The 25,366-nt window shown below is 41.7% G+C and overlaps 4 protein-coding genes across 4 annotated transcripts; 3 read left to right on the top strand and 1 right to left on the bottom strand.

Moving 5' to 3' along the window:
• Nucleotides 1-715: 715 nt before the first annotated feature.
• Nucleotides 716-4,184, top strand: rft1 (RFT1 homolog). The gene is made up of 10 exons (XM_020646846.3): nucleotides 716-1,009; nucleotides 1,101-1,186; nucleotides 1,312-1,434; nucleotides 1,523-1,814; nucleotides 1,905-2,039; nucleotides 2,544-2,804; nucleotides 2,890-3,034; nucleotides 3,135-3,240; nucleotides 3,320-3,569; nucleotides 3,720-4,184. The coding sequence occupies exons 1-10, from the start codon at nucleotides 947-949 to the stop codon at nucleotides 3,882-3,884; spliced, it is 1,626 nt and encodes a 541-aa protein (XP_020502502.2). The 5' UTR covers nucleotides 716-946; the 3' UTR covers nucleotides 3,885-4,184.
• A 1,256-nt stretch (nucleotides 4,185-5,440) lies between these two features.
• mustn1a (musculoskeletal, embryonic nuclear protein 1a) lies at nucleotides 5,441-6,576 on the top strand. The gene is made up of 3 exons (XM_020646856.3): nucleotides 5,441-5,717; nucleotides 5,812-5,938; nucleotides 6,237-6,576. Exons 1-3 carry the CDS (start codon nucleotides 5,709-5,711, stop codon nucleotides 6,332-6,334), a joined length of 234 nt encoding a protein of 77 aa, XP_020502512.1. The 5' UTR covers nucleotides 5,441-5,708; the 3' UTR covers nucleotides 6,335-6,576.
• A 324-nt stretch (nucleotides 6,577-6,900) lies between these two features.
• On the bottom strand, nucleotides 6,901-12,436 carry ruvbl1 (RuvB-like AAA ATPase 1). The gene is made up of 11 exons (XM_020646855.3): nucleotides 12,137-12,436; nucleotides 11,434-11,520; nucleotides 11,175-11,307; nucleotides 10,220-10,371; nucleotides 9,852-9,941; nucleotides 8,945-9,094; nucleotides 8,766-8,829; nucleotides 7,871-8,069; nucleotides 7,649-7,751; nucleotides 7,470-7,561; nucleotides 6,901-7,261 (listed from the first exon to the last, which is right to left on the bottom strand). The coding sequence occupies exons 1-11, from the start codon at nucleotides 12,275-12,277 to the stop codon at nucleotides 7,102-7,104; spliced, it is 1,371 nt and encodes a 456-aa protein (XP_020502511.1). The 5' UTR covers nucleotides 12,278-12,436; the 3' UTR covers nucleotides 6,901-7,101.
• Nucleotides 12,437-12,591: 155 nt separating this feature from the next.
• On the top strand, nucleotides 12,592-22,305 carry eefsec (eukaryotic elongation factor, selenocysteine-tRNA-specific). The gene is made up of 7 exons (XM_020646849.3): nucleotides 12,592-13,398; nucleotides 14,906-15,113; nucleotides 15,348-15,444; nucleotides 16,469-16,633; nucleotides 17,601-18,233; nucleotides 19,715-19,871; nucleotides 21,753-22,305. The coding sequence occupies exons 1-7, from the start codon at nucleotides 13,095-13,097 to the stop codon at nucleotides 21,932-21,934; spliced, it is 1,746 nt and encodes a 581-aa protein (XP_020502505.2). The 5' UTR covers nucleotides 12,592-13,094; the 3' UTR covers nucleotides 21,935-22,305.
• The last annotated feature ends 3,061 nt before the right edge of the window (nucleotides 22,306-25,366 follow it).

The following is a 25,366-nucleotide window of genomic DNA, read 5'->3' on the forward strand; positions in this document are numbered from 1 at the left end:
AACATCAAAAATAAGAGGAACTTTTAAAACATTTACTCATATTAGAAATTAACTTTAGTGCAAGGTGTCAGATAACAATGAAGGGTGTCATATTTGTATGACTTGGTAGAAAGAAAACCTTAACTTTTCCTTGTAATAACAGTGATATGTGGCTCAAATGAATTATTAAGGTAAACAATTTAACACAAGTACCTTATGTTTATTCCAAAAGATACTTCCATATATTGGTTCACTTTAGATCAGTAAAATCAACTTTAAAAGTTTTATTATGCTTAAAAATTGTATGACACGTTTCAGGACGACATAGGCATGTTAAAAAGGAAATAGTGACATAGTAAATATAATTTATGTATAATAAGTTGGGAAAAAACCACCCAAAATTTATGAAATTGGTGAGTTTGCTCTTAACATTTTTTAAATTGTGACGAATAATAACGGTAAAAATTTACAAACGTATTTTTTGAATATTATAAATTATTTGTACGTATATAATATTGAGCCATTACATAATAATGGAGATAAACTGATTATTTACAATGAAAGGGAAAATAAACAGTGTTGAACCCGCAGTCTATAACTTTACCAGCAGCTGCCAGTTCGTTAACATGAGAGTGATGCATAAAATGACTTAAAATAAACAGTGGTGATGTTGTCGCCCTCTAGCGACGCAGCAGTGTAGACAACTCTCTTTGACGTCACCGCGTAACGTGGTTCGTGCATTGTGTACGGAAGTGTTATACTGCAACTTGTATCTCCCCTGAAGCTAACGTGATTCCACACTTGTTCATATGGATTAAGACGCACATTTCTACTGCTTTTGTGGAAGCCACAGTAGCACCTTTCACAGCACCACAGTACAATGGTGTTGCTTTTTATTAAAAAAAAAAGAAGGCAGATAGAGTGTTAAACTATCTTTTGTGTACCGGCGAGTGAGAGGAAGTCGAAAATGAGTTCTCAGGATGTACTGAAGAATGCGTCCACATTGGCTTCATATAATGTGTTGCTACAGGTACACGAACACATACAGTTTAACCATGAGACCTTAATAACACAGTGTTTTAAAAATTCACTAAAATGCTGATTCTGTTTTGTTTTTTCAGGTGATGTTTCGTGTACTCACATTCTTGCTGAATGCATTCACTCTGCGGTTTGTGTCCAAAGAGCTGATTGGAGTTGTAAATGTCAGGTAAAGATGACTGAGATTGCAGAGGTGTGCCACTAACCAAAAATAGAAAAAGAGCATTACACTAGAACTTTTCACTGCACATTTTTGCTGCTATGTGAATGTGTATGTCTATCTTTATCATTCAGGCTTACCCTGCTATACTCCACATTAGTATTTCTATCCAGAGAAGCGTTTCGGAGAGCCTGTCTGAGTGGAGTATCTGGGACTAACTACAGCTGGAGACAAGTTATCAACCTGCTGTGGCTAACGTGAGTTGACTTGATGATTGAAGTACAGAGCGTGTGTTTGAAGCTTGGGGATGCACATAATTGTTTTACCTTTTCCCCCCCCTCTCAGGTTGCCCCTGGGTGTGTTATGGGCAGCCCTGCTGGTCTGTGTGTGGCTGTGGTTCCTGGAGCTCCCCAACCAACAAACTATTCCTTACTACGGCTCTGCAGTGGTCCTGTTTGCCCTGTCAGGAGTGCAGGAGCTCCTGGCTGAGCCCCTCTGGGTCCTGGCTCAAGCTCACATGTTTGTGCGACTGAAAGTGGTTGCTGAGAGCTTAGCAATGATCGCTAAGTGCAGCGTAACTGTGGTGCTGGTGGTGTTTGCCCATGAATGGGGCCTTTACATCTTCTCTGCTGCTCATGTAAGAAAGAGCTGATGTCCTCATCATTATGTCTGTATTTACTGCCTCTGTATGAAATTATCTTAAGCTTTTTTTTCTTTTCTATCCTAGCTGGTGTACACAGGATTTCTGGTGCTGTGCTATGCTGTTTACTTCATCCGTTTCTTGGGCTCTCAAGAGGCGGCCAAGAAGGGGTTTCCTCTGAAATGTGTTGGAGATCTGTTGCCCTCTAGAGCTAAAGGAGAGGTAATAAATCAGGATGATATATTCTTAGGCATTCAATCAGAATACCAATCAGACTCTAATTTTAAAGAACTTTTTACTCAACAAAATGTTTCACTTAGTGTTTTACAGACATAGTCAATTTATAAAAGCAGTAAGCAACACCCGCCCCCCTATTCATGCACAAGTTTAAAACGTTAAAAAATAAAAGACTCAATAACACTAGGAACTGAAAAACTGAGGAAAAGCTATCAAGAATTTGTACTGAGGAAACATGGGGTAGAATTAAAATATTAAAATTCAAGAAAAAGAAAAAAATTGAGGAAATAGATAAGATGATAAAACACAAACAGATAATACAGTCAGATCAAAGTGATACGAAAATATGATACTGAAAAACAAAAAGGTAGTTGACTAAAATAAACTAGAGTAAAATGATCAAATTATGATTAACAGTGATTTATCTTTATAAAAAACAATCTGCTGATATACAATAATAACGATTCTCTACTATTTCTCTGTTCATAGCCGCTGATTGATTGGACTCTGGCCCGGCTCACATGGAGCTTCTTCAAGCAGTCCTTCCTGAAGCAGATCCTCACTGAGGGGGAGCGCTACGTTATGACCTTCCTGAACGTCCTCAGCTTCGGCGATCAGGGAGTTTATGATATCGTCAATAATCTGGGCTCAATGGTGGCTCGCTTCATCTTCCTGCCTATCGAGGAAAGCTTCTACGTCTTCTTTGCCAAAGTTCTGGAGCGAGGACGTGATGTCAGGAGCCAGAAACAGGTGTGAGTCGTGGATGTAAACACGAACATGGAGGATTTCTCGAAAAAGGAATCAGTGCTGGCTTGACTTCTTGCTTTGTCTACAGGAAGAGGTTGCCATTGCAGCAGAAGTCCTGGAGCGTCTGCTGAAACTGGTGCTGGTGGTTGGACTGATTATCACTGTGTTTGGCTACGCCTTCTCTCACTTGGCTCTGGATATATACGGCGGCTCTCTGCTGAGCAGCGGGGCAGGTAAGTGAGCCAGAACTTACTTGTTTGTATTTGGTAAATTTGGCTATATATATTCAGTGTTTTTTTCTTTTTAGTCACAGCTCCTTTTTATTTGTTTAAGGTCCCACCTTGCTGCGATGCTACAGCTGCTATGTTCTCCTTCTGGCTGTAAACGGTGTCACGGAGTGCTTTGTATTTGCTGCCATGAGCCAAGAAGAGGTCGACAAGTAAGAGTGAAAATGTACACAATGTACAATACTTCAGTTGTAACACACCATGTATGTTGACAATGTGTTTTGTCCTAAGGTATAACTTGGTGATGCTGGCTCTGTCTGTGTCCTTCCTGTTCCTCTCCTACATGCTGACGTGGTGGGCTGGCTCGGTGGGCTTCATACTGGCAAACTGCCTCAACATGGGCCTCCGCATCATGCACAGTGTTCTTTACATACATCACTACTTTCTGCCCACGCAGTGGAAACCTCTGTGTGGCCTTTTGCCCTCCCCACTCCTCCTGCTGGCACTCGCTGTCAGCACTGTTGTAACAGCGCTGTCTGAGGTACAAAATAATTACTAATCAGTGTTCTCCATTCATGTGTTATCTCACTATTCAGATGAATGTTTTTACTACATTTACACTCTTTAATCTAGGTTTAATCTCATGCAAAGCAGTGGTGGTAACAGGAGCTTCTCTTATCTCTGGTTTCAGGGTGTGTTCTGCTGTGACGGTGGCTGGTTGCTGAGGCTGGTGCACATCAGTGTAGGAGCAGTGTGTCTCCTCATTGTGTTTGTCACTGTTGTTCTCACAGAGACTCAGCTCATTCAGTTTGTGAGGACTCAGCTCTTGCCCCGATACAGGAAAAAACACACTTAAATTAGACTTGGAGTGTGTTAACTGGACTGGAAGAAAGCTTCTGTTTCACCACAAACAGGAGCCATGATTGACCGTTACTGACAATACCAAAGCAACGAGGGAACAAGTTTAAAAAAGATTGGTCTTTTCTTGGATGGGTGTGTTCGAGTATGTGTGCGTAGCGTGAGTGTACTTGTGCCTTTTTGTGATATTAATTATGAAAAAATATGAATGTGTTCATAAAAAATATGAAGAAAACAGTTGAACTTGTTAGAGGAATAATTTTCTTACAATAAAACAAGGATGCTTTTTTAAAATGTGGGATTTCTATATTTATGGAATAAATGTATGAATGTTTAACATAATGCAACACACCAGCACTAAAAAATATCATTTGGAGAAGAAGAAGATTATACACTTTATTAATCCTGTGACAGCCCACAGCAAGTGCTCCTGAGCTGGTGGGAGGGGGTTCGGTGCCTTGCTCAAGGGCACCTCAGCTGTGCTCAGGAGGTGAACTGGCACCTCTCCAGCTACCAGACCAACTTCCAGATTTGGTCAGCACCTGGACTTGAATCGGCTACCCTCCAGTTCCCAACCCAAGTCCCTGCAGACTGAGCTGATGCCGCCCAAATCATCTTTTTTTAACATGACTTTAACTTACAAATACCAATTTGATTGTTTCCTGTGCCAAATATGAATGAATATGATCGGTTCATATTTGTCAATGTTTGATGTCCATCCATCCGTTTTCTTCCACTTATCCAGGCCCTTGTCGCGTTGGCAGCAGGCTAAGCAAGTTGCAGACGGCCCTCTCCCCATCAACATTTTCTAGCTCCTCCTGGGAGATTCTCGTGTTCTCAAGCCAGCAAGCTCTGGGTCTACCCTGAGGTCTCCTCCAAGTTAGATGTGCCCGGAAGAACGCCAAATATTGTTGTCTTATATATAACGTTTGTTTTAGGTACGGTTGAGAAACAGCTGAATTCTTTGTTGGTACATCCTGACTTTTAAGTTTTTCAGTTATGTTACTCACAGTCTGAAATGTTTCCAATATTCTTATAATAACAAATGTATACTCTCAGAAAGTCTGCACTGTCCAGATTAGAGCTTTCACACTCAGCTCTGAATGATAAGCTTTATGTCAAAATGTCCTTAATGGGAGCTAAGGTTTATCTTTAGTGGGTATTTAACATGTTTATGCAAATCCTGGATTTGCTTCTTGTTGTTTAGTCTGGGAAAGTAACCACATTGTTTAGGGTCCCTTGGGGGCTAAATGATGTTTTTATAGAAAAGCAGACGGAAGGGGTGGGGATAGCTTCAAAAGACTGGGAAAATGTTTGTTCCCTCTTTGTTCCTTTTCTTACATATAATTGTACGAGACTCAGGCATGGTGTAAAGTTTGTTGGCACGTTCGATGTCTTAAACAGACATCTGCTTGTATTTTGAATCATATCTTTTGAACTTTGAGACCAATTTGCCTTGATTTCTGAAGAGTGCTGTTGGGAAATATTGGTATGAATATAAGAGGAAACAAAATGATACATGAAACACATTCATGATAAACCTTCGAAGGTGTTTGCAAGTATGCAGCAATCTGAAAGTGTTCTAATGAAGCAGCAGAGAAGACAGCAGACCCTGAGAGAAACCAGAGGCAGAAACGAGGAGGAGCCTGAACTGCCATTGCGTCGTTTATAACTCTGAGGAATCAGATTTATTGTCCACTGGTGAATCACCGCTTGGCTGTGTCTGTTTCTGAGTGTAGACCTATTAAAGCAAAGAAAGCTAGCTCTACAGAGAGGAGACATTTTTTTTTTTATACAGAAAACCTCCCACTGCTGACCAAACATGTCTCAAGTAAGTCTGTTTAAAGAAGAGTTTGTGTTATTGGATGCAAACATGAAAAACAAGAGATCATAAGAGTTTTGTCTAACTTTTTACTACCCTCCAGCTGGGTCAAGAAGATGAGCCAATGCAGCGTCCTGAGATGAGAGAAGAGGACCTTACTGAAGGAAAGAACAAACTAGGGTTGAGTGGGCCTGCGAAGAGCAAGACGTTTGAAGTGATGGAGGACTGCGGTGAGTTCACACACACATAGAAACCTGATTTGACACCAGTCTTACAGAGGAAACTGAAAGGAAACAGCCTTTCAGTATAGGGTAAAGCTGCAGTCATGTTATGGCAGTGAGTTTGAGTGAGGGGCGTTTCCCATGATGCACAAGTTTCCACTCCATATACACAGGAAGGAAGGGTTTAAGTGATGGGAGATGCATGTCAGTGTTTTTCCTCAAGCCGTGTGTGTTTACAGAGACTATCATTACATACATTTCCTCACTGCCTCACAAAAGAGTCATTGTTGTTTTTCTTATTTCACAGAGAAAATGGGTAAAGCTGCTCCCTCAGTGTTCAGTCGAGGAAAGTCAGGGGCGGAGACAGCTTTGAACACTCGCTCGGCTAAACCAACCAAGAAGTAGAAGCTGACCTTTGGCTGTGTGAGATAACACCTTTTCCTCATTAGGGGTGTGTTGTGTTCCAGCTGTTCTCCAGTCCATGAAGAAATATTTGAGTTTTAGTAATTGAAGAATACACGGCTGGTATTTCACTATTTTAATACAGAATTTTTGTATTGTATTGAATGGTCAATTGTAAATGTGATTGTTAATCTCAATGAGGTTTTCCTGGTTACATTTAAAAAAATAAAAATCAGACAATCTTTTTTCATAGAAATTTTTATAATTTTTACAAGAGATTCCTTTTTGGAAAACTTTCTGCCAGTTTTACAGCAATAGTAAAATAATTGGGGGAGAAAAAAAGCAGCATTTAACTATCTTGTATATTTTTGAATATAAAAAAGAAGACCCTACCCAATTTTCATAATCAACAAAAAAGTCCATATATGGGATGCGTCCATTTTTGTTTAAGTGAGGAAAGTCATTTCTTCAAGAACACTAACTTGCTTGACATGCTGCCCCCGCCAACCGCTATTTAAAGAAAATGGATGGATGGAAAATAAAAACAACTTTGCAAAAAAAAAAGAGTCTTTTTTTTTTTTTTATTCAAAAGATTTAATTCACAAGCTGAACAAATAAAACGTAAAATTTATTAGAACAAAACTAACAGTAAGTGATGCAGAGAAACTTGAATGGGCCGCATTAGAGAGAGTAGAGATGGAGAAAAAAAGAATCAACGTGAACCATGTAACAAGTGGCTGAGAACCCAGGCCCGACATAGAAAGCCAACTTTATTTCATAAATTTGTTATGTTGATCTTGCAGGATTTTAGCAGAAGACTTGGCATCGTAGAACAGCTCGTTGATTTCCTCTACCTGCTCCCTCTCCACCGACTCTTTGCCCTGAACACGGCCTAGTAGACTGGCTGGTGTTAGCAGCTGCACAGCGTACCTGGAGGGAAATAGAAGACACAAATACAGTTTAACACGGAGGGAAGAGTGAGAGGACCCTGATTGTAATCCTTTAAGAATAATAGTCTTGTATTACCCTTTCATGTTTTTTTCCACTTTTCGGTCTGTTAACAAAGTGCACTTAATCCACTGACATGTAATATAAGGCTCATTTCTCACAGAGAAGTGATAAACAGCTGTATCTGTACCTGAGGGTGGTCTTTGTGCCGATTTCCGCCAGATGTGCGAGAGCTTCCTCGCTGATAGTAATCCCCTCAGTCTGAGCACGAATCTTGATGATCTACAAACCACATTTTGTTGTAATTATAAGCGACACACGCACAGATGAATACGTCCACCATGCGGATGTTCAGATGTTCAGGCTCACCTGCTTCATCTCCTGTGGTGTGTACAACATGGTGCGGATGATCATGACTCTATCCAGCAGGTCCAGAGGAATCCCATGTGGAGAGCTGATGTCTTCTGTCCCCCTACAGGACATTAAATACACCACAAATCGTACATCTTAGCAAGAAAAAAAAAACACTTCTCTTTAGTAAATCTTTAAAGATCATCTCGCTCATAAACAAAGATATGTTAGTCATCCAACCTGACTAAACAGTTTCCTCTGTTTGAGGCGAACACAACGATGGGGGCAATGGTGCTCTCGAGTGCTCGATGGAGGTAAGTGAAGCACTCGATGTCCAGCATGTGCACCTCGTCCACAAACAACACACCCGGTACGAGCTCAGCTACGCCTTGGTCAATGTAGCGGTTCACCACCTTGTTGATCTCGGTACGCAGTTTATCTAAAACAGGAGAGACATGCTCATGAATAATCAACGTATCATCATATTCAACGGTACAGCTTTATTAGCACTGCTATGATGGTGTGCTGGGACATGAAGTCGTGTCACCAACACCAGACTAGACATGCACAAACCAGAAACAGAGCAGGGTTAATCCACATCACACTCGATACATTTAACACCTTTTTTTTTTAATGTAACAGTTTAAATGTAAGCCCATGCAAGCCTGGAAGAAAATAAAGACCAATCAAACCAAATTCAAGACTTAGCTTGACAATATTTATTTAAGACTTTTAAGAAGATGCAGGACACAATTTAAAAAGAAATTCCTTATGTTGATAGTATTTGCTATCCAGCACACAGCAATATATAAAATACTTTTTTAAAACTACATGTAGTAAATACTTCTACCATACATTGCCGCATCTTACCTGAATGAGAGTTTTTGTTGTTGTTTTTTTTAGCTATGGATGCCTGTATGTGTGTGCACTTTAAGGTAAAGCTTAATCATTTTGTTGTACAATTGTATAAATGACAATAAAGATGTTCTATTCTATCTAATATGATTTTGACTACAGCATTTGGCTTCCTCCTCCTGGACGTGATATGGAGGAAAATGAGCTGCTGTATGAAAGTGGTGAATGAACCAGGTTAACTAATGTTGCAGCCATTGTGTGTTGAAGGTGCTTTATCTACCTGTAATTTCTGTCTTTTTGGGCTTCATCAGTTGTCCCATCATGGAGAGGATGTCCTGGCCTCCCTGAGAGCAAATGTAGATATTATATTAAAATATATTTACCTTCGTAGTCTGGCAATCTGTTTTCTAAGATGGAAGTCACTGCCCTGATATCAACAAACAGGAGTGTGTTACATACCTGAGGTCTTGCATTTGCAACATCCAGATCGTGCAGTGTGACATCTTGGACTATCTCCTTCTTTTTGTGGACATCCCCTTTGGGCAGGGGAACATACTCCTCTGCCTCCAGGTCAAACTCTGTAGCAAATGTGTCACAGCGACCTTGTCTCTGCAAAAACAGAATAACACCAACGTTGGTTTAATATTAACTGAAAAATCTTCTGGAAAGTGAATGTCTCACGTTGCTTCTCCCAACAGTAAAGGCAGTTGTAAAGATAAAAGCAACAGGATGGATGAGCAGGTGAGCAGGTGTGCGTGCGTGTGTGTGTGTGTGTGTGTGTGTGTGTGTGTGTGTGTGTGTGTGTGTGTGTGTCTGAACCCGGAGCCAGCCCAGCACAGAGAGGAGGGCAAGTTGCTGAGGGATGAAAGAGTTTCAGAAGGCAGCTCATGATACAGCTGTCAACAGTAACAAATGTGTCGTCCAGCCCTCTGACTCTGGCCTACCCTCAGCCTCTGGCCCACCTGCACTGATTAAAGGAACTGTCATCTTTGCCTATCAACACAGACCACAAGACCTGCTGCTGGAAAAGAAGCATTGTGGGAGATGGAGAGATAGAGGGAGCATAAAGAGCTGTGGTAATGACAGAGGCTCATTCCAGAGTACAGTAGAAATGCAGAAGAGCTTTCATGCAGAACTAAAGACGATGAAAGAACGCCACCATGAAGGACTAAGGAGGGCATGCAGCAAGCCACAAAACACTCAACTTTGGAGTGACCTAATAATTTACCCTTTTATAAACATTTCTTTTTGAGCTTGTGTAGGAAATAAGCTCAGTTAATGTCTTCTTAATATGTCTTATCAAACTCTGTTTGGGTGAAAAGAATCTGAAACATTTTTTATAGTCCATGAAACTAATTAGCTTCACCTTGACCGCTCCACTGTTGGCCTCAATGTAGATGACATCTCCCACTTCCACACGCTCTTTCTGAAGACTCTCATAAATACTGGGGTCCAGCTGAGAAAAAGAGAAGACATGTATAAGAAGGACATTGGTCCTTTTCTATCAGTTTTGTTGGAGCACATTCAACTTAAAATATATATTTTTTTGCAGGTTTGCATCTTGACACAATCAGGATGCAGATGGAAATAAAATGAAATGCATTATAAAAAAAAACGAGGTGCACTTATTAGCTTTTTCTTGATACAGTTTCCATCATCATTACAATTACAGCTCAGTGTGTTACATGTAGGACAAATGACAGAGGATGGGGGAAACAAAGCTCTGAGTCTGACCTTCAGCTGCTTTGTGCCTTTGCCCGTCTTCAGACCGATGATGACATGGCTGATAGTTTTTCCGTAGCCACCCATGGGATTCTCCGTCTCACAGGGGGTCAGCTCCGTCACCTCTCCTTCATACACCTCCTTTGTTTCTTTGATACGCAGTCCTGTATGTGGGCAGAGAGAGTACTGAGAGCTCAATCACGCCTTTATATTGCTGTATCAACTATTTCCCTTGTCTCCTTCAGTCTATTGAACAATCTATTTTTTGTTTTTATTACAAAGCGAGCATGCGTGTGCACATGAAATGTGTTGGCAGCATCTTGTGTAACTTGATCTCACTCTTGTTCCCCTTTCATGCAGCGTCCAGCCCACAGGTGGCTGATCCGCTGCGGTGAGGGTCAAAAAGCAAAGCTTAAGGCAGGGGACTGTCTGTCACAGCATTCTTATCAAGATAGTGTTGACAATTCAAAATGCAGTGGATTTTCTTTAGGGGAGGAGCAAAGGTGCTGAAGACCACCTCTCCTCTCTGTGTGTGCTCCATTTCCTGCCCTGCGACAGGTACCGTCAGCAGTAGGTACCCAGTCTTCCGTCCTTCTCAACAAACATTCTCATAAATCCACTGTGGAGTGTAGCCTTTCAGCTCATGACAATGGAGCTCACAGTCCTCCTTATTCTACCTGCCTAATGATCCCCCCCCACCCCCGGGACTAAACTGAACATATCAGGTGCTTTTACACCAAGAGATGAAGAAGTTAAGCTACAAATCTTATCTAGACCTAGGGGTATGTAGTCATAAAAATTGTTCTTGCTTAATTGTTTGAAACCTGCATGTTTCCTTCATTCTAGCATTTTCTTTCTTTTGCTCTAACTGTAATTGTCACATTGTCACCTGTAGCTTGTGTGTAATGACTCAAGTATTTCTTTTAATCGGCCAAATCAAACGCAATAAGATGTAGATGACACTCACCGATGGCTCTCCTGAAATTCTCCATAAGTACTTCTGTTTTTTTAATCTCTGATGAGTAGACTTCGCTGCCAACCATGGGGCAGAAAGGCACCTTGTTTCCCAACTCCTGTGCTAAGGCCAAGGCAAGGGCAGTCTAAAGAGAGGAGATGGAAAATCATATGTTAAAATATATTCTGCAACAGCATGAGCTATATATATATATATATATAGTTTTAAGTTGCACAACTGATTTTCAAGTGCATGAGCGCTACACACTTACTTTTCCTGTACCAGGCGGCCCTGCCAGTAACACTGCCCTTCCTGCCATCTTCTTTGAACGGATCAGTTCAACAATGATGCCACAGGCCTGCAGAGTGAAGAAGATGTATGAACATACAGTAGTAAGATGTCAAGAAAGTGATACACAGGTAAAGCATAATGAGTTGAATGAGAATAATAATAATGCGCCTTTCTCAATCTGTCCATATTATACTAAAGAAACCTTAATCTAGTCTGCCTTGTTTAAAACACTTCACATTTGTTAGATGGCACACTTTCAATGGCATGTCCTATGAATGTTACACATGAAGTTTCCCTAACAACATGCAGACAAACCTACATGTCTTACTTTACTGTCAATCTGTGGCGCCTTTCCCTCTTGTATATGACAATGTGTATTGTTGTTTTGATTCCATTTTTCTATACTCATCAAATTTATTTGTTCTATTACTATACTATTACTGTATAAGAAGCAAATCCATCATTTAACGTAATAAGTAATATGAATGAAAGTGATTGGACTTTCTCCATGACCCGAGTGTGAAACAGCGACACCACATAGCGGATATCATTTAGCTCTACGATGCACCTTAGCACCTGGAACCTAAATGTTTCTACCAAACAAATACCAAGCCTACCAAAGCCATTGCATCAAAGCATATATATATATAAATAAGTTGTTGGTGGTGAAACAGCAACACTACCTCTCTGGCAGCCTCCTGGCCGACGAGCCCACATGCTGACTGTTTAGCATTCCCGGCCTCGTCCAGCCCGAGTCCTTTCACATGACTGTGTGATGCGATTCGCTGAGTTTTCGTGGTACTCTTTACCTCCTCGATCTTCATGGTTGATCTTACTTACAAATGTATGAGTGTAAAATTGTAAAGCAGATCTATGTGTAACAATATGCCCTATATTTTCTAGGATTTCTTTCACCGCCTCAATCGGCGCCGAAACTCAAAACACAAGTCGGATCGGTTTCCATGTGGGTTACTAGGGAAAATCAACGGAAGTGATACCTGTGGTCACGCCCACTTGGTCAACGTTGAAATCTATTGGACCTTTCTGACTGACACAACATCTTTGATTTGCCAAACGGTCTTGTCAGTCATTACCACCAAACCCCGCCCATGAGTGTTCACTTCCGTTTTGTGTTTCACTTTGTCCTGTCGTTGTAGAAACTGCAAGAAACTTGTCAAAGTGTAAATGAGAGTCGCAAAAATATCCAAAGCTGAACGGACACAGGATTTGAAATACCCCAAATCGACGTTTTAAAAGTTGAGTTAATCAAGTAACTATTCTTGTGGGTCATTTAAATGTAGTTTTATTTATTTTTTTTGCAACTGGGAACGCTTCCGCTTTGGCATGTTGTCCTGAGGATTAAGTTTCCTGACACCAGGGAAGACTCCACTGTTTGCACGCCGAAGTAACGCTCAAGTCTTATTTACAGCTTCTTTTTTTTTTTTTTTTGAGGCCAAAGTATAATAACTTGTTAACGAATGTGTATCAACTTGAATTAGTGGGTGTCGGCGGACAAAAAGATTATGGACGGACGTAAGAGCGTTTCATCTTTACGTCAAAGCTGAGTTCAAGGTCCGTGCCAGAGTAAAAGTAATCAAAACTCCCGTTAACGTAAACAACTCAGACTGGTTTTTTGTCATAATGGCAGAGTCTGCCGACAGTCGCGTCCGAACTTTAAACTTCAACGTCGGCGTGCTTGGACATGTGGACAGCGGGAAGACTTCTCTGGCCCGGGCGCTGAGCAGCACCGCCTCCACGGCCGCCTTCGACAAGAACCCGCAGTCCCGTGAGAGAGGCATCACGCTGGACCTCGGCTTCTCCTCCTTCACGGTGGGTCTTCCCGACCACCTGCGGGACGCTGGAGGCAAGCAGCCCTACGACAGCCTGCAGTTCACTTTGGTGGATTGTCCGGGCCACGCCTCTCTTATTCGGACTATCATTGGAGGTGAGCTTCTTTGAATTCTTCGCAGGTTTGAGTCCACCTATCTCTCTGTGATATGACAGTGCACGGGAAACACACAGGATGAAACTGCACCGGGCCTCCAGCAACCGCACAATACATTTGCAATCATCCGATCAGTATTGTAAAGGGCAGACCAGACTAATCAAACATTGATCATCTCATATGCTGTTTGTTGGAGCCTAAATGTCACAATATATATAAACTTAGGTATTCATCCACCATTTACTCATTCTATTAATGTATCTACTGCTCATACTTTAAATGCATATGATGCTATTATCCATGTCTATATTATAAAGTGGACATTGAGCTTTTTTTGCAGGACTTCAAATGGACCTACTACCTAACCTGCAGATTGTCCTGATGAATGTCGACTTCTGTAGAAGCGTGCACACAAAGTGTTTCAGCTTGCTTAGTTTGTGTTAAATGTCCCACAACAGGCAGCATAGGCGGAAATGTCATGTTTGATTTATTAAAGGTAAAGCCTGTTCTTAACAAGTACTGAAGTTGTGACATGTCAGGGGTAGAACTACTACTACTACCTTGCTATAATTATCAAAAGACCTCAGTAAGGATATAAAGATCGAACCCGACCTGTGTTTTTGACAAAACACTGTCGGTCTGACTGCTGCAGCCATGGCCAAATAGGATGCTGCCTTCACCTCATCCTCTGTTTTTGTGCACAAATTAGAACTACCCTGCAGATGGCGCCCAATCTCCACAAGCAGCCGAATAGATCTTGTTAGAGTTACTTGGCTAGTTGAGAGTGTGAGGAGAAATAAATACAGATGTGTGGCTGTCCAGGGATGTAACGACTTTCTCTTTGCACGTTCGTCACACTATTAACAAGCAAGATCCACGTTTTTTAAACCAAGTGTGTCAGGAGAAGAATTTGGTAAACGTATTGTTAGTAAGACGAGAGGCACTCAAACACTGAACGCTGTTGTCATGTAACAACATACTAAATGAAACCCGTGAAGCAGGGGTGGCATATGCTGTAGATTAGGGAGGGAGGAAAGTAGTGGGATCGGGGATATGTATTAAACTTCCCCTCTTGTCCCAAGTGGGGTGAGCACAGGAAAGAGAGGAAGCCAAATATAAGGAGAGAAAAGAGGGGAACACAGGAAAGAGAGACTACCAAAGTTAGAAAAAGAGAAGAGGTAAAGGAAAGACAACCAAGTGAGCTGCAGATTTAGTTTCAAGCCTCAAGCCTTTTTTCGCTCTATGCTTTTGTGCACCCCTCCCCTAATTTCTTTTCTTGTTCCAATGTTATTTTTGGGTGTCTGGGTCCGTTCCTGTTTGTATTGCTGTTGTCAGCTTCATAGCCTCCACTCACAGTATTAACATCCTTCTTTTGATGCCTAGCTGGAAATCTTTAGTTTCTTTACCAGCTAATTGCTGTGTGATCTGCGTAAGGTTGCTGCTTTTCCTCTGTATCAGTCAGATCTGGCATCTTCTTGATATTCTTTGTATTTTCTTCATTCTCTAGGTGCCCAAATCATCGACCTGATGATGCTGGTGGTGGATGTGGTGAAGGGGCTGCAGACCCAGACTGCGGAGTGTCTGCTGATAGGGGAGCTGACCTGCCCTCGCATGGTGGTCGTCCTGAACAAAACTGACTTGCTGCCACCCAACAAGAGACAGAGTGCTATTGAGAAGATGACCAAGAGACTGCACAAAACACTGGAGAGCACCAGGTCTGCATTGTATAGAGAAGGATTGGCTGTTAAGCGAAGGCCCTCGCAGCATAGTGGGTCAGGGCATCACATGTGTACTTCCAGGATTGGATGTACAGTCAAGCTTCCTTTGTTAATACTCTCTCTGCCTCTCTCTTTGCTACCTAGAGGTCCATCTTTATGACCCTCTTGATTTCTATTTCAGCAAAAAAATGAGGTCATTTTAATTTTATGTTGTTTTTTTTCCTCAACCAGGTTCAAGAATTGTCCTGTGATTTCTGTGGCAGCGAAGCCTGGGGGCCCTGAGGCCTCTGACGCCGAGGAGCCACAAGGAGTGCCTGAGTTAATAGAGGTAAAGTCCAGAAACACATTAGTGTCCTTCTATTAGTACTAATTCAACTCAAAAGAACACATGTCTCACTTTTGACCAAGTACTGCAAGTCAGATGGAACTGTTGAGTTGTTTCTCAACTGTTTTTTATTTTTAGTTTATGAGGTTATTTAAATCAGGGACAGTCTATAAAAAATAAATTAGTCTCTGAAGGGAAATTATGCTTTGTACCAGATTTGGCTAACTAGCTCATTTCCATCTGTTGTCCTTGGGCAGATGATGGCAACAGTAAAACACAAATCAACCAGTCATGCATACACACACACACACACACACACACACACACACACACACACACACACACACACACACACACACACACACACACACACACACACACACACACACACACACACACACACACACACACACACACACACACACACACACACACACACACGTTGTCGAGTTTACACATTGATGCTAACATGAGTGGTTCCTTAAAATTCTTGGGAGAAAGGGTGGAAGTTTATGCAAAGTTTTAGACTAGATTTGGAGATTAGTTGATTCTTCAATGACTTTAATGCACATTTGAAACGAAGGATCTGATACTTTCTTTTCTCAGTTGATAAAGTATATACTTAGTTCGTCTTGGACTATAATTTGACGACGACATAAATGGATAATAATATATCTTACATTTTCTTTTGGTTAATTTTAATCTAGATATATACTGAGAGGCTTCTCTGATGGACTTACGATGAGCAGACAAACTATTCGCCTGATAAATTACTTCAAACATTTCTGCACTTCTAATTCTTTCTTTTCTATTATCATAAAGGCTGATAACAATGTATCTGCAATTATCCAACATGAGCCTGGCTGATGAATTGTTCATGCCGTACTCAAATTCTACAAACTGCCTGTCTCCCCTTTTATCTGGTTTTATATTTGTCAACTGTGACCTTGCACAAATATCACCCCAATTATCTTTCATTTGTAAATAAATGTGTCATTCTTCTCATGCTTCTGGTCGTCTGTCTCAGCTACTGAAGAAACAGACGTACCTCCCTAAGAGAGACCCTGCTGGTGACCTTCTGATGGCAGTGGACCATTGCTTCTCCATACGTGGTCAGGGGACAGTCATGACTGGAACCATTTTGCAGGGCTCGTTGGCCATCAATGACACCGTAGAAATCCCAGCGCTGAAGGTATGTTCCAAAAGAACAGGCATGAGTTATGAATCTTTGATATTTACAAGCCAGAAACATCTCAGAGTGCAGGAAATTCTTTCGGAGAAACCGCAGAGTGGAGGAGGTTCAGAAGTTGACTGGAAGTGGGCAGACAGAGGGAGTGATGGCCGAACGGGTTCAGAGGATGTGTCGGTTTTAAATGTGAGGGACGGATGAAGGGGGGGGGGGGGGGGAGGGAGGCTGGCAGCACAGGAATTGTTTAATTTAGACCAGATGCATGATTCCAGCCAGACTCAGCAGATTTTGTCTGCAGTTACCCTGTTCACCTCTTGGTGGCAGCAAATGGCTAAATTAACAGTCATTTTTACAGAAGCGTGATCTGTACCTAAACGGTTGATTTGGTTAATGTGCAAAGACAGGAATACGTAGACACACAGTTGTATGAAAGATCTCGCAATCATTAATGAGTCGATGCAGACAGGTTCTCAAAAACACATATCATTTGTCTACTTGTGATTAAATCCCATGGTCATCAGTAGGGTCATTATCATGAATTTAAAGACGATCCAATGTGCAAAATGAAAACTTTGATTAAGATCTCTTATCTTTTAAATCCAGAAGGCCCTTCAGAAAACACGTGTTAATTTGTTGATCTGTTTACAGATGTATGTGCACATTATATTGACAACAAAGCCATTTGTTATGATTTCTACCTCTACTGTTGATGTAAGAGCCACAGTTTTTATTTCTTTATTTCTTTGTGTTGTAAGTAGATTCTAAGTTGGCTCTAATGTTTGTAAAATTGCTCAATGAACAAAACCAAAAGTTTTAACATTTATTTGAACGTGCTCACAGAAGCAATGTGATTTTAAACACATGCATATTACTTTATTTGTTGTGTTCCAAAATCTTTTCCTTTGAAAGAAAAATTGCAAACACATAATTCCATTGTTGGAAATCTGTTATTTCTTGTATTTCTTCGCAGGTCACCAAGAAGATAAAGTCGGTACAGATGTTTCGGAAGCCGGTGTCGGGGGCCATGCAGGGGGACCGCGTGGGTGTGTGTGTGACACAGTTCGACCCTAAACTGTTAGAGCGTGGTGTGGTTTGCACCCCAGGGTCCCTGCGCACCCTCTATGCTGCTGTCATCTCTGTGAGGAAAATAGGCTACTTCAAGGGCTCTCTTGCCACCCGTGCCAAGTTCCACATCACAGTGGGTCACGAGACAGTCATGGCGAGGGTTACTTTCTTCGGCCTGCCACCTCTGGGTGCCTCAGACACTAAACCAACCCCATCTGAGCCCTGCTCACTGGAAACAGCGTTCACCCTCGACAGGGACTACTTCTACCAGGAGGAGTATGTAAGCAGCCAGGGAGAGGGGAGTTCAGGACCGGACCCTGAGCAGTGGGCCTTGTTGGAGTTTGAGCGGCCAGTCACATGCCCCTCACTCTGCCTGGTGATTGGTTCCAAGCTGGACACAGACATTCACGCCAATGCATGCCGGTTAGCTTTCCAGGGCTGTCTGCTACAGGGGTTTGAAGATAAAGGCTATGCTGAGACGGTCCTGCCTTCCCTGCGCATCTACAAAACCAAACACAAGGAGGGACAGGTGGAAAGGGTGAGTGGACACCTAACAGTGTTAACTTAAAGTTGTCTTTGTGTCCCGTCTGCTGTGCTTTGTGTTTTACCTTGAGTGTTCTCTTTGCTCCTCTGCCCTCACTATGACCGTGTGCTCCTCCTGGCTCTGCTTCATCTTTGGATGTTTCTCATTGCTGCTGGCACTGGAGCATGGCCTTCAGACAGAGCCCCTATTGTAAATTCGTAAACAGACACGTACGCACAAACAAGCATGCATGTGCGGCCCTGGGGAGGCATGAGTGAGGCATAGCTGGGTATGCATGCCTTAGCATGTGCTGTGACACGGAGGTGTGCGTGGGTGGCCGTCTGACGCCACTTACCCTGTCTAGCTGTTAGACGCTGGCACTGTTTGGACACACATGAGTGGCAAAGGAATACCCACATGACTGCAGGAGTTCACCTGACTCTTACATCGCTCCTCTCCGGCTCATATCTCTCTCTCTCTCTCTCTCTCTCTCTCTCCCTCTCTCTCTAAAACACGTTGTTTAGATTGTAGTTCTGGTGTGATTGCTCTTACATTCTGTCCTTAATCCTCAGATACAAATCTTACTGATCTGAATCTCATCTTATTGAGTTTTCAGTCCTCAACATGTCATTTGACAATTTTTACAAACAGTCAACACCATCAGTCTGAAGATGTTTTTTTTATTCCTCTTGTCATTCTGCGTCGTAAAGTTACGTTTGTCTTTCTGCACCCTTCCTGCAGGGTCAGACTCAGGTCAGGGGTCAAGTGTGTGTGAACTAAGTTTCCTGCTGTTAACACCTCAGCCTGTTGACAGCTCAGTGACTGACTCAGGAGTAGACCAGCGTGTGTGCGACAGGGTCAGACAGTGGTCATGTGACGTTAACGTTTGTCGCTCATATGTCTCACAGAGAAAAAACTGTCATGTTTGAAGGCTTCAAAAATTATTTTTCTGCAACAGAACACATAACTGAAATTTTTGAGATATGACGGCCTCGTCGAGTCACAGTTCTTACGGTCTGCTGGACGTGTACAGCAACTTTTTTTTTTCTTTAATCAATGCATCAGTCATGCTTGAGTGACGTTGAGGTCAAATGTTCAAGAATGAATGAGGGTGAGGCGGAACAAGAGACGAAGAGCCGACGGTGGAGGGGGGGGCGGGGGGGGGGGGGGGGGGGGGGGGTTGGAGACAGAGCGGTGCCCTCCTATGATCAGATTAGCTCAACTTAGCGATGGATGATAAGAAAGAAATACAAACAAATATAACATAAAATGTGCAGGGGGATGAAAGCGAGGAAGCTTTAAAGAGTTTTGTGGTGTAGCTGAGGGCTCAGAGCAAACTATCGTCTCTTCTTCCTCCTCGCCCTGCTACAAAGACCAACTGAAATCATGACGGCCCGGTTATTTTGTCTCCACCACATGACTTGCAAAAGCACAAATGTGTCACGTTGTCACATCTATGCTGTGCTCATGAGGCTCTTTTCCATACTTGTGCTCAGGTGACCGACGATTACACCGTGATCGGGCGCAACCTCTTCAAAAAGGAGACCAACCTCCAGCTCTTTGTGGGGTTAAAGGTCACACTGTCGACTGGCGAGACCGGCGTTATCGAGGGTGGGTTTGGACAGAGTGGGAAGTTCAAGATTCGGATACGAGGTAAGGATAACCTGAGGTGAGGATGTCTCTATCACACCAGTCACACAAACACTAAAACCACAGACTGCTTCATTGAGGCTGAGTAACATCCAAGTCTTCTTCATCAACGCACACAACCAGAGCGCTTCATATGTCTTTGGGGGGGGGGGGTTCGGGGCTCCTATAACACTTCTTAGGATGCAGTAAGAGCGGTGGACTCGACATCCTGATCCACATTCCCATAATTCCTCTGGGGGATCGCCTGTGTTCCGGGGGAAGTCTGCTCCGTGTTTATTTTACCTTCTGTTGCTCCGAACCCACTGCTGCACACCGGGAGGGAGGAAAAAACAGAAAACATTTAGAAAGAGAACCTCACCTACATCCTCTTCACTGCCGCACACGCGCATACCCCAAAAATGTCTCAGACACGCTAACATATACATTTTCATGCATGAGCATGAAGCAGACATACTGCGGTGGTCATGTGAGACTCCCTGCAGGCACAGGAGTGAAGATTGTGCTATTCTGCTGATAAGGTGCAGGTCAAATAACGGATACCACGATATACATACAAACAGGCCCTTTTTTCAACTCTAATCATACACTTGTGTAAATGTCATGGGGAGTTTAGGTGAATCTATTCTTCAGCGCTGACATTTAAACGTTAATTTTCCTTAAACTTGGGACCGCTCAGTCTTTAAAAAGCTTTACATTTGCATGATGTTGCTGCTCTGTGCAAAACACTGAAGGTGCTTTGAGCTAATCATGTGCAAGAAAAACAACTGAAATGACTTCACAATGCAGTGACTGCAGCATTGTTTCCTCTTTGTAAAGGTTTGATGGGAAATTCATACATGTAATGGGGGATGAAATATGCTGCCAACTTAGCTACTGAACATATTAATCAACATCTACTTTACCTATATATCTTTTATACTAATCAAAGCCAATTTAAACCTAACTTTGGTGTTTATTGAGTGATCATTTTGGCACCTGTCTGATCAACTCTGTGTAATGACACAGGTCTAATACTTACAGTAGGCTTTCTTTTTGGTTTCCTGTCCTTTACAGCCGTCCATCTTCTCCAGTAAATATTTTATATTTTCTACAAATTAATACTTTGAAATGTATTTGAGGGCAAACATGTAAAACTGCACTAACAAATTGTCAGTTGAATGTGAACTTATATCCTTTAGGTTTGGATGAGTTTTGTGCCAGTAAACAGACATTCTCAGCCGATCATAGATAACAAGTTGAGATTTCTGGCTGCGCTGCAACCATAATAACCCTCACATTGGCATAACGATAACAAGAAGAATGCTGGCGCCGCTTTGCACACGTGGTCAGACGGCCTGCGTGAAAAGCAGTGAACCCAGAACATTTTCTTACCTTGCAAGCAGCAAACATGTGCTATCAGCAAAACATATTTTGCATGCAGTAAGACCAGAGGCTGGATTTGAAGGCATAGAAGAACTTTTTTAGAGCATGTAGTAGCTCAATGACTTCTCACTGAGGGCTGCAAACCAGGCCCAAGGGAAGGGAGAGTGACAAGTGTGCATCTCAGAAGATGTAGGAGACACGATGCAGAAGTGTGAGGAGCCACTGACATCTGGTTCTCTGCACATTTTCGTTACATCAGGAGGATGCAGGCAGCAGTTGATCTTAAGGTTAGCACACTGAACAGACCTCTGCCCAGCACCTAGTTCAAACATAACAGGGAAGTAAAGATCTGTATCAGGCATCAGATATACCTACAGTGACACGATAAGGTTGACCTCAGCACTGAGCACAGGATAGAGCAGAACAGTATGATCTAGATTGGTGACATAAGGGGACCCATTTCTTACATGTTATTTTTACATAAGCCCTTGTATTTGACCTGACTGTTTATCTCTTCCTTAGAGGGTCTTTTACCAGACACCAAGCAGTTGTTGTCCTCCACCTCTAAGAAGAAAGGGAAGGGTGGAGGCAAAGGCGAAAACGAAAACGAAGAGGAGCCCAAAATGGATTTTCAGCCTGTTAGCATTCACTTGCATTTTAAGCGGTACGTCTACGATCCCCACAAAAAGATGGTTCAGTCCTGACCTTTGTTGCTCACACTTCAGCCTGAAGCTGTGTAGCAGTGTTTGAGACAGGCAGAGTCAGAGGTCCTGTGGAGGTAACAAAAAAAAAAAAAAAAAGGGGGAAAGCAGGCCTCTGTATCACGGCGGTGATTGCTTTTTTTTCCATCAGCCTCTTCTTCTGGGGATGGAGACAGTCTGCTGAAATGCGCTGATTGAGGAATGCTGAACGCATATGTAACAATGATTGTTTTGTCTTCTTTTATGGAGATAAACTAAATCCAGTTTGTTCCGTCACAAGCTGCTTTTCTCTTCCTCATTGGAGTTGTCTTTAAAAAATCAGTAATTTTGTTCTCCCCCTTCAATCTGAATAAATTCCTTTGACATGCTTGGCAGTTTTGATTTCTCTTTGTTTTTAATTCAGCATGACATATTAGCCATCATACTGAGCTCTGATTTTTTTGTTCTTGCTTTCTGCATCGTTCTCTTGAGCTGGTAATAAGGTCGAGTCATTTTTTGGTGTAGACTCATCGACTGTGTGATTTTAGAGTTCTTTCATTCCATCTTCTGTCATTGCACTTGTATTTACTTTAATGACAGTTAGCAGAGCTCGGTGTTATCTAGGACAGCAGTTACACCCAAGGGTGCTTGAGTGAAGTTAATTTTTAATTTTTCACAAAGTGAAATAAAAAAAAACCTCTGCTGAAACTCTTTTTCTGACCGGTGTCTTTTCTTGGGATTTGTGGGATCTTTGTCAATAAAGTTGATGCACACATTCATGTAATAGTGATGGAAGCAACAGTTTTGTCCCAAACAAGCTGTCTTCATCAATATGAACAATCTAATGGCTCGCTGCAGTTTGTATGTGGAGGTCAAACTGCTTGGTATGAAATAGTAAAAGGGAAACTGTGTCCACATATCTAATTACATTTTCTTCACACTGAATATTCACTGCATCCTAAGCGTGTAGGTGTGACCAATCTGTGTTTGTCTGTGGTGTTTTTTTCCCCCCTGCTTCCACTTCTACAGCGCACACTGGGCACATTTAGCCTGAGAGTTTCCTCCTTATGTTTCGTGATGTCACACTCTCTCCTGAACCAATTTGATACATTCACAATCACAGCTGTAACTAACATCCGTCACTGGTGTACCTACTGCTGTGGCTACAGTTTGAAACCGCCCACTGAATCATATCACAAAAGTCAGTAGAAGCACAATCAAAACTTGGAGTGTGACTCTGGAAAAAAAAAAAAAAAATCTCTAATGTATTTGGAACTTTTTGTGTAGTATCTAGAGTTGGAAATGATCTACTATGTGTAACCACAAAACAATCTGCATATGATATTTCTGTAAACACAAGTCCAGATTTTAACACACATGTTTGATTTATTCTCTTTCAGTTAGAGGTCTAGTGACAGATCAGTGTTGTCATAATATATAGATTTCATTTCATTTTGATTCGTTCCACACATGTCAAAACCATGGACTGTAAATAATCAAAACACATAACGTTCACAGAAAACGATTCGCCATTTTATCCCAATGTATGTTCGGGAAGGAGCAGGCCCTCACTGCCCCTCACTCAAAGAGAAAACGAGACATCTAGATGGTCTGTCCAATTGTAATCCCTCGGCAACCAATACCGCAGCAACATCAACAAAAATCTGTCTTTCAAAAATTCAGTCTTTGACTTCACTTCCACATAAACACAATAGCTTCCAGTTTTATAAAGTCTAAATTCTCTCCTTGTTCTTTTTCTTACACTGACCTATATACACACAGCTCTTTACATCATTACTTAAAGAAGTCCGCAGTTTGATTCCAACAATAGAAATAAACATCTGTATTAAAGTTGTCCTACAAACTGATGATTCAAATCTCTCCAATGTTCTTCATCTTGTGAACTAGAAACCTCTTTTGCACATTCTTTGGTAATCCTCTGCTTCTTGCTCTGAACATAACTACGAGCGTCTGTAATTCAACTAAATCTGACCTAGATACAAAACGTATCATCAATACAAGATGAAAAATATCCATATCTCATCATCTTACGGATGCTGAGTAACCAGAGTGACTGAATTTTTATTTTGCTCAATATTATAAAGGAAATATTTTTATTTCATTCGATGTCTAGAAAGCTATTTTCTCTTCTCCAGAGCTTCATTTAGTTTTTATTTTTAAATGACAAAACAAAGCGTACATTATTGCAAACATGAAATGTAACATAAAAAGGATCAAACAAAATAAATAATGCACAAGAATAATACAATTAAATGAATATAATAAACATGTACATTCAAAAACCACATCCAAAAGAAGTGACTAAACATCCAAAATACAAAATAGTGACTAAAAAGGAAAGTTCAGCTTGGTGCCTTGGTTAATGCCATTACATAATTATGTTGCTGTTTAATAGTTGGAGCAATGAGGTATGGGCTCTGGGGTCTCCCCCAGATATTCTTAGCCTCAAACAGTTATTTACTTCAATGAGTCTTTATTAACTTTTCCCCTGAATTTGTCTTTTCTGCTCCATTTCATGATTATGATGGAGGCCTTCTTTCAAATATCTTTTGAGTTTTTATTCAAACATGAACGTCTGTGTGGACTTTTCTTTTAAGAGTTCTGATCACCATTTCAACGTTGAAGAATGTGGTTATTTTTGTGGCACATGTTGATGCAGTTTGGAAGTTTTTCTTGATTTCGTTTGACTGGGTTCTTGTTTTTGATTAATAGAGGGGTTAGGGACAAAGTTTATATGACAGACAGCTGCCTGCATGTGCACTTAAGCTGTAGAGGGAGCGAGAGAGAGAGAGACATGGAATAAGTGGACATTGTCCTGATCAAATACTGTAAATTAACACACTTTTCTTTTTTAAATGATAGTAAAGTCTGTTGGAAACATTGCACAGATCACTCCTGGGAGGATGCACCCCACACTATATTAATAAGTCTGTGATACCGTGCCACACTGATCAGAGGCCACTAAATACAACTGAATCAAATTTCTTAGTAAGGCAGACTTTGAAATATATTCTAATATCATCTTGTTTTCTAAAGAAGCAATAGTTCATCATTTTTTGATGAAACTGTAAACCCACACAATTTGACATTGATATGTTTACATGAGTAAAGGGTGAAAAATGACACAAAGAATCACAAAGAAATCACAAAGAAAAGAAGGAAAATATTAAACAGATTGTGTATTAATTATTTCATATGACCTCAGAGGATTAACGTGCACATGTCTCTTTGTGTGACTGTGTGTGTGACTGTGTGTGTGACTGTGTGTGTGTGTGTGTGTGTGTGTGTGTGTGTGTGTGTGTGTGTGTGTGTGTGTGTGTGTGTGTGTGTGTGACTGTGTGCGTGCGTGCGTGCGTGCGTGCGTGCGTGTGTGTCTGTGTCTGTGTCTGTCCTGTCACAGTCGTGTTGTGGAGCGCTGCACTAAGAGTGCAGTGC

Source organism: Labrus bergylta, chromosome 5 (assembly GCF_963930695.1).
Source record: "Labrus bergylta chromosome 5, fLabBer1.1, whole genome shotgun sequence".
NCBI lineage: Eukaryota > Metazoa > Chordata > Actinopteri > Labriformes > Labridae > Labrus > Labrus bergylta.

Excerpts from the sequence above, each read along its gene's own strand:
- ruvbl1 (XM_020646855.3), bottom strand. The coding sequence starts at position 12,277 with ATGAAGATCGAGGAGGTAAAGAGTACCACGAAAACTCAGCGAATCGCA. Across the intron at positions 8,830-8,944 it reads TTGCAAATGCAAGACCTCAG|GGAGGCCAGGACATCCTCTC; the intron begins GTATGTAACACA and ends ATTTGCTCTCAG. Across the intron at positions 8,070-8,765 it reads CAAAAAGACAGAAATTACAG|ATAAACTGCGTACCGAGATC; the intron begins GTAGATAAAGCA and ends CTCCTGTTTTAG.
- rft1 (XM_020646846.3), top strand. The coding sequence starts at position 947 with ATGAGTTCTCAGGATGTACTGAAGAATGCGTCCACATTGGCTTCATAT. Across the intron at positions 2,805-2,889 it reads ATGTCAGGAGCCAGAAACAG|GAAGAGGTTGCCATTGCAGC; the intron begins GTGTGAGTCGTG and ends CTTTGTCTACAG. Across the intron at positions 3,241-3,319 it reads AGCCAAGAAGAGGTCGACAA|GTATAACTTGGTGATGCTGG; the intron begins GTAAGAGTGAAA and ends TTTTGTCCTAAG.
- eefsec (XM_020646849.3), top strand. The coding sequence starts at position 13,095 with ATGGCAGAGTCTGCCGACAGTCGCGTCCGAACTTTAAACTTCAACGTC. Across the intron at positions 13,399-14,905 it reads TATTCGGACTATCATTGGAG|GTGCCCAAATCATCGACCTG; the intron begins GTGAGCTTCTTT and ends TTCATTCTCTAG. Across the intron at positions 19,872-21,752 it reads GTTCAAGATTCGGATACGAG|AGGGTCTTTTACCAGACACC; the intron begins GTAAGGATAACC and ends TCTCTTCCTTAG.
- mustn1a (XM_020646856.3), top strand. Across the intron at positions 5,939-6,236 it reads TGAAGTGATGGAGGACTGCG|AGAAAATGGGTAAAGCTGCT; the intron begins GTGAGTTCACAC and ends CTTATTTCACAG.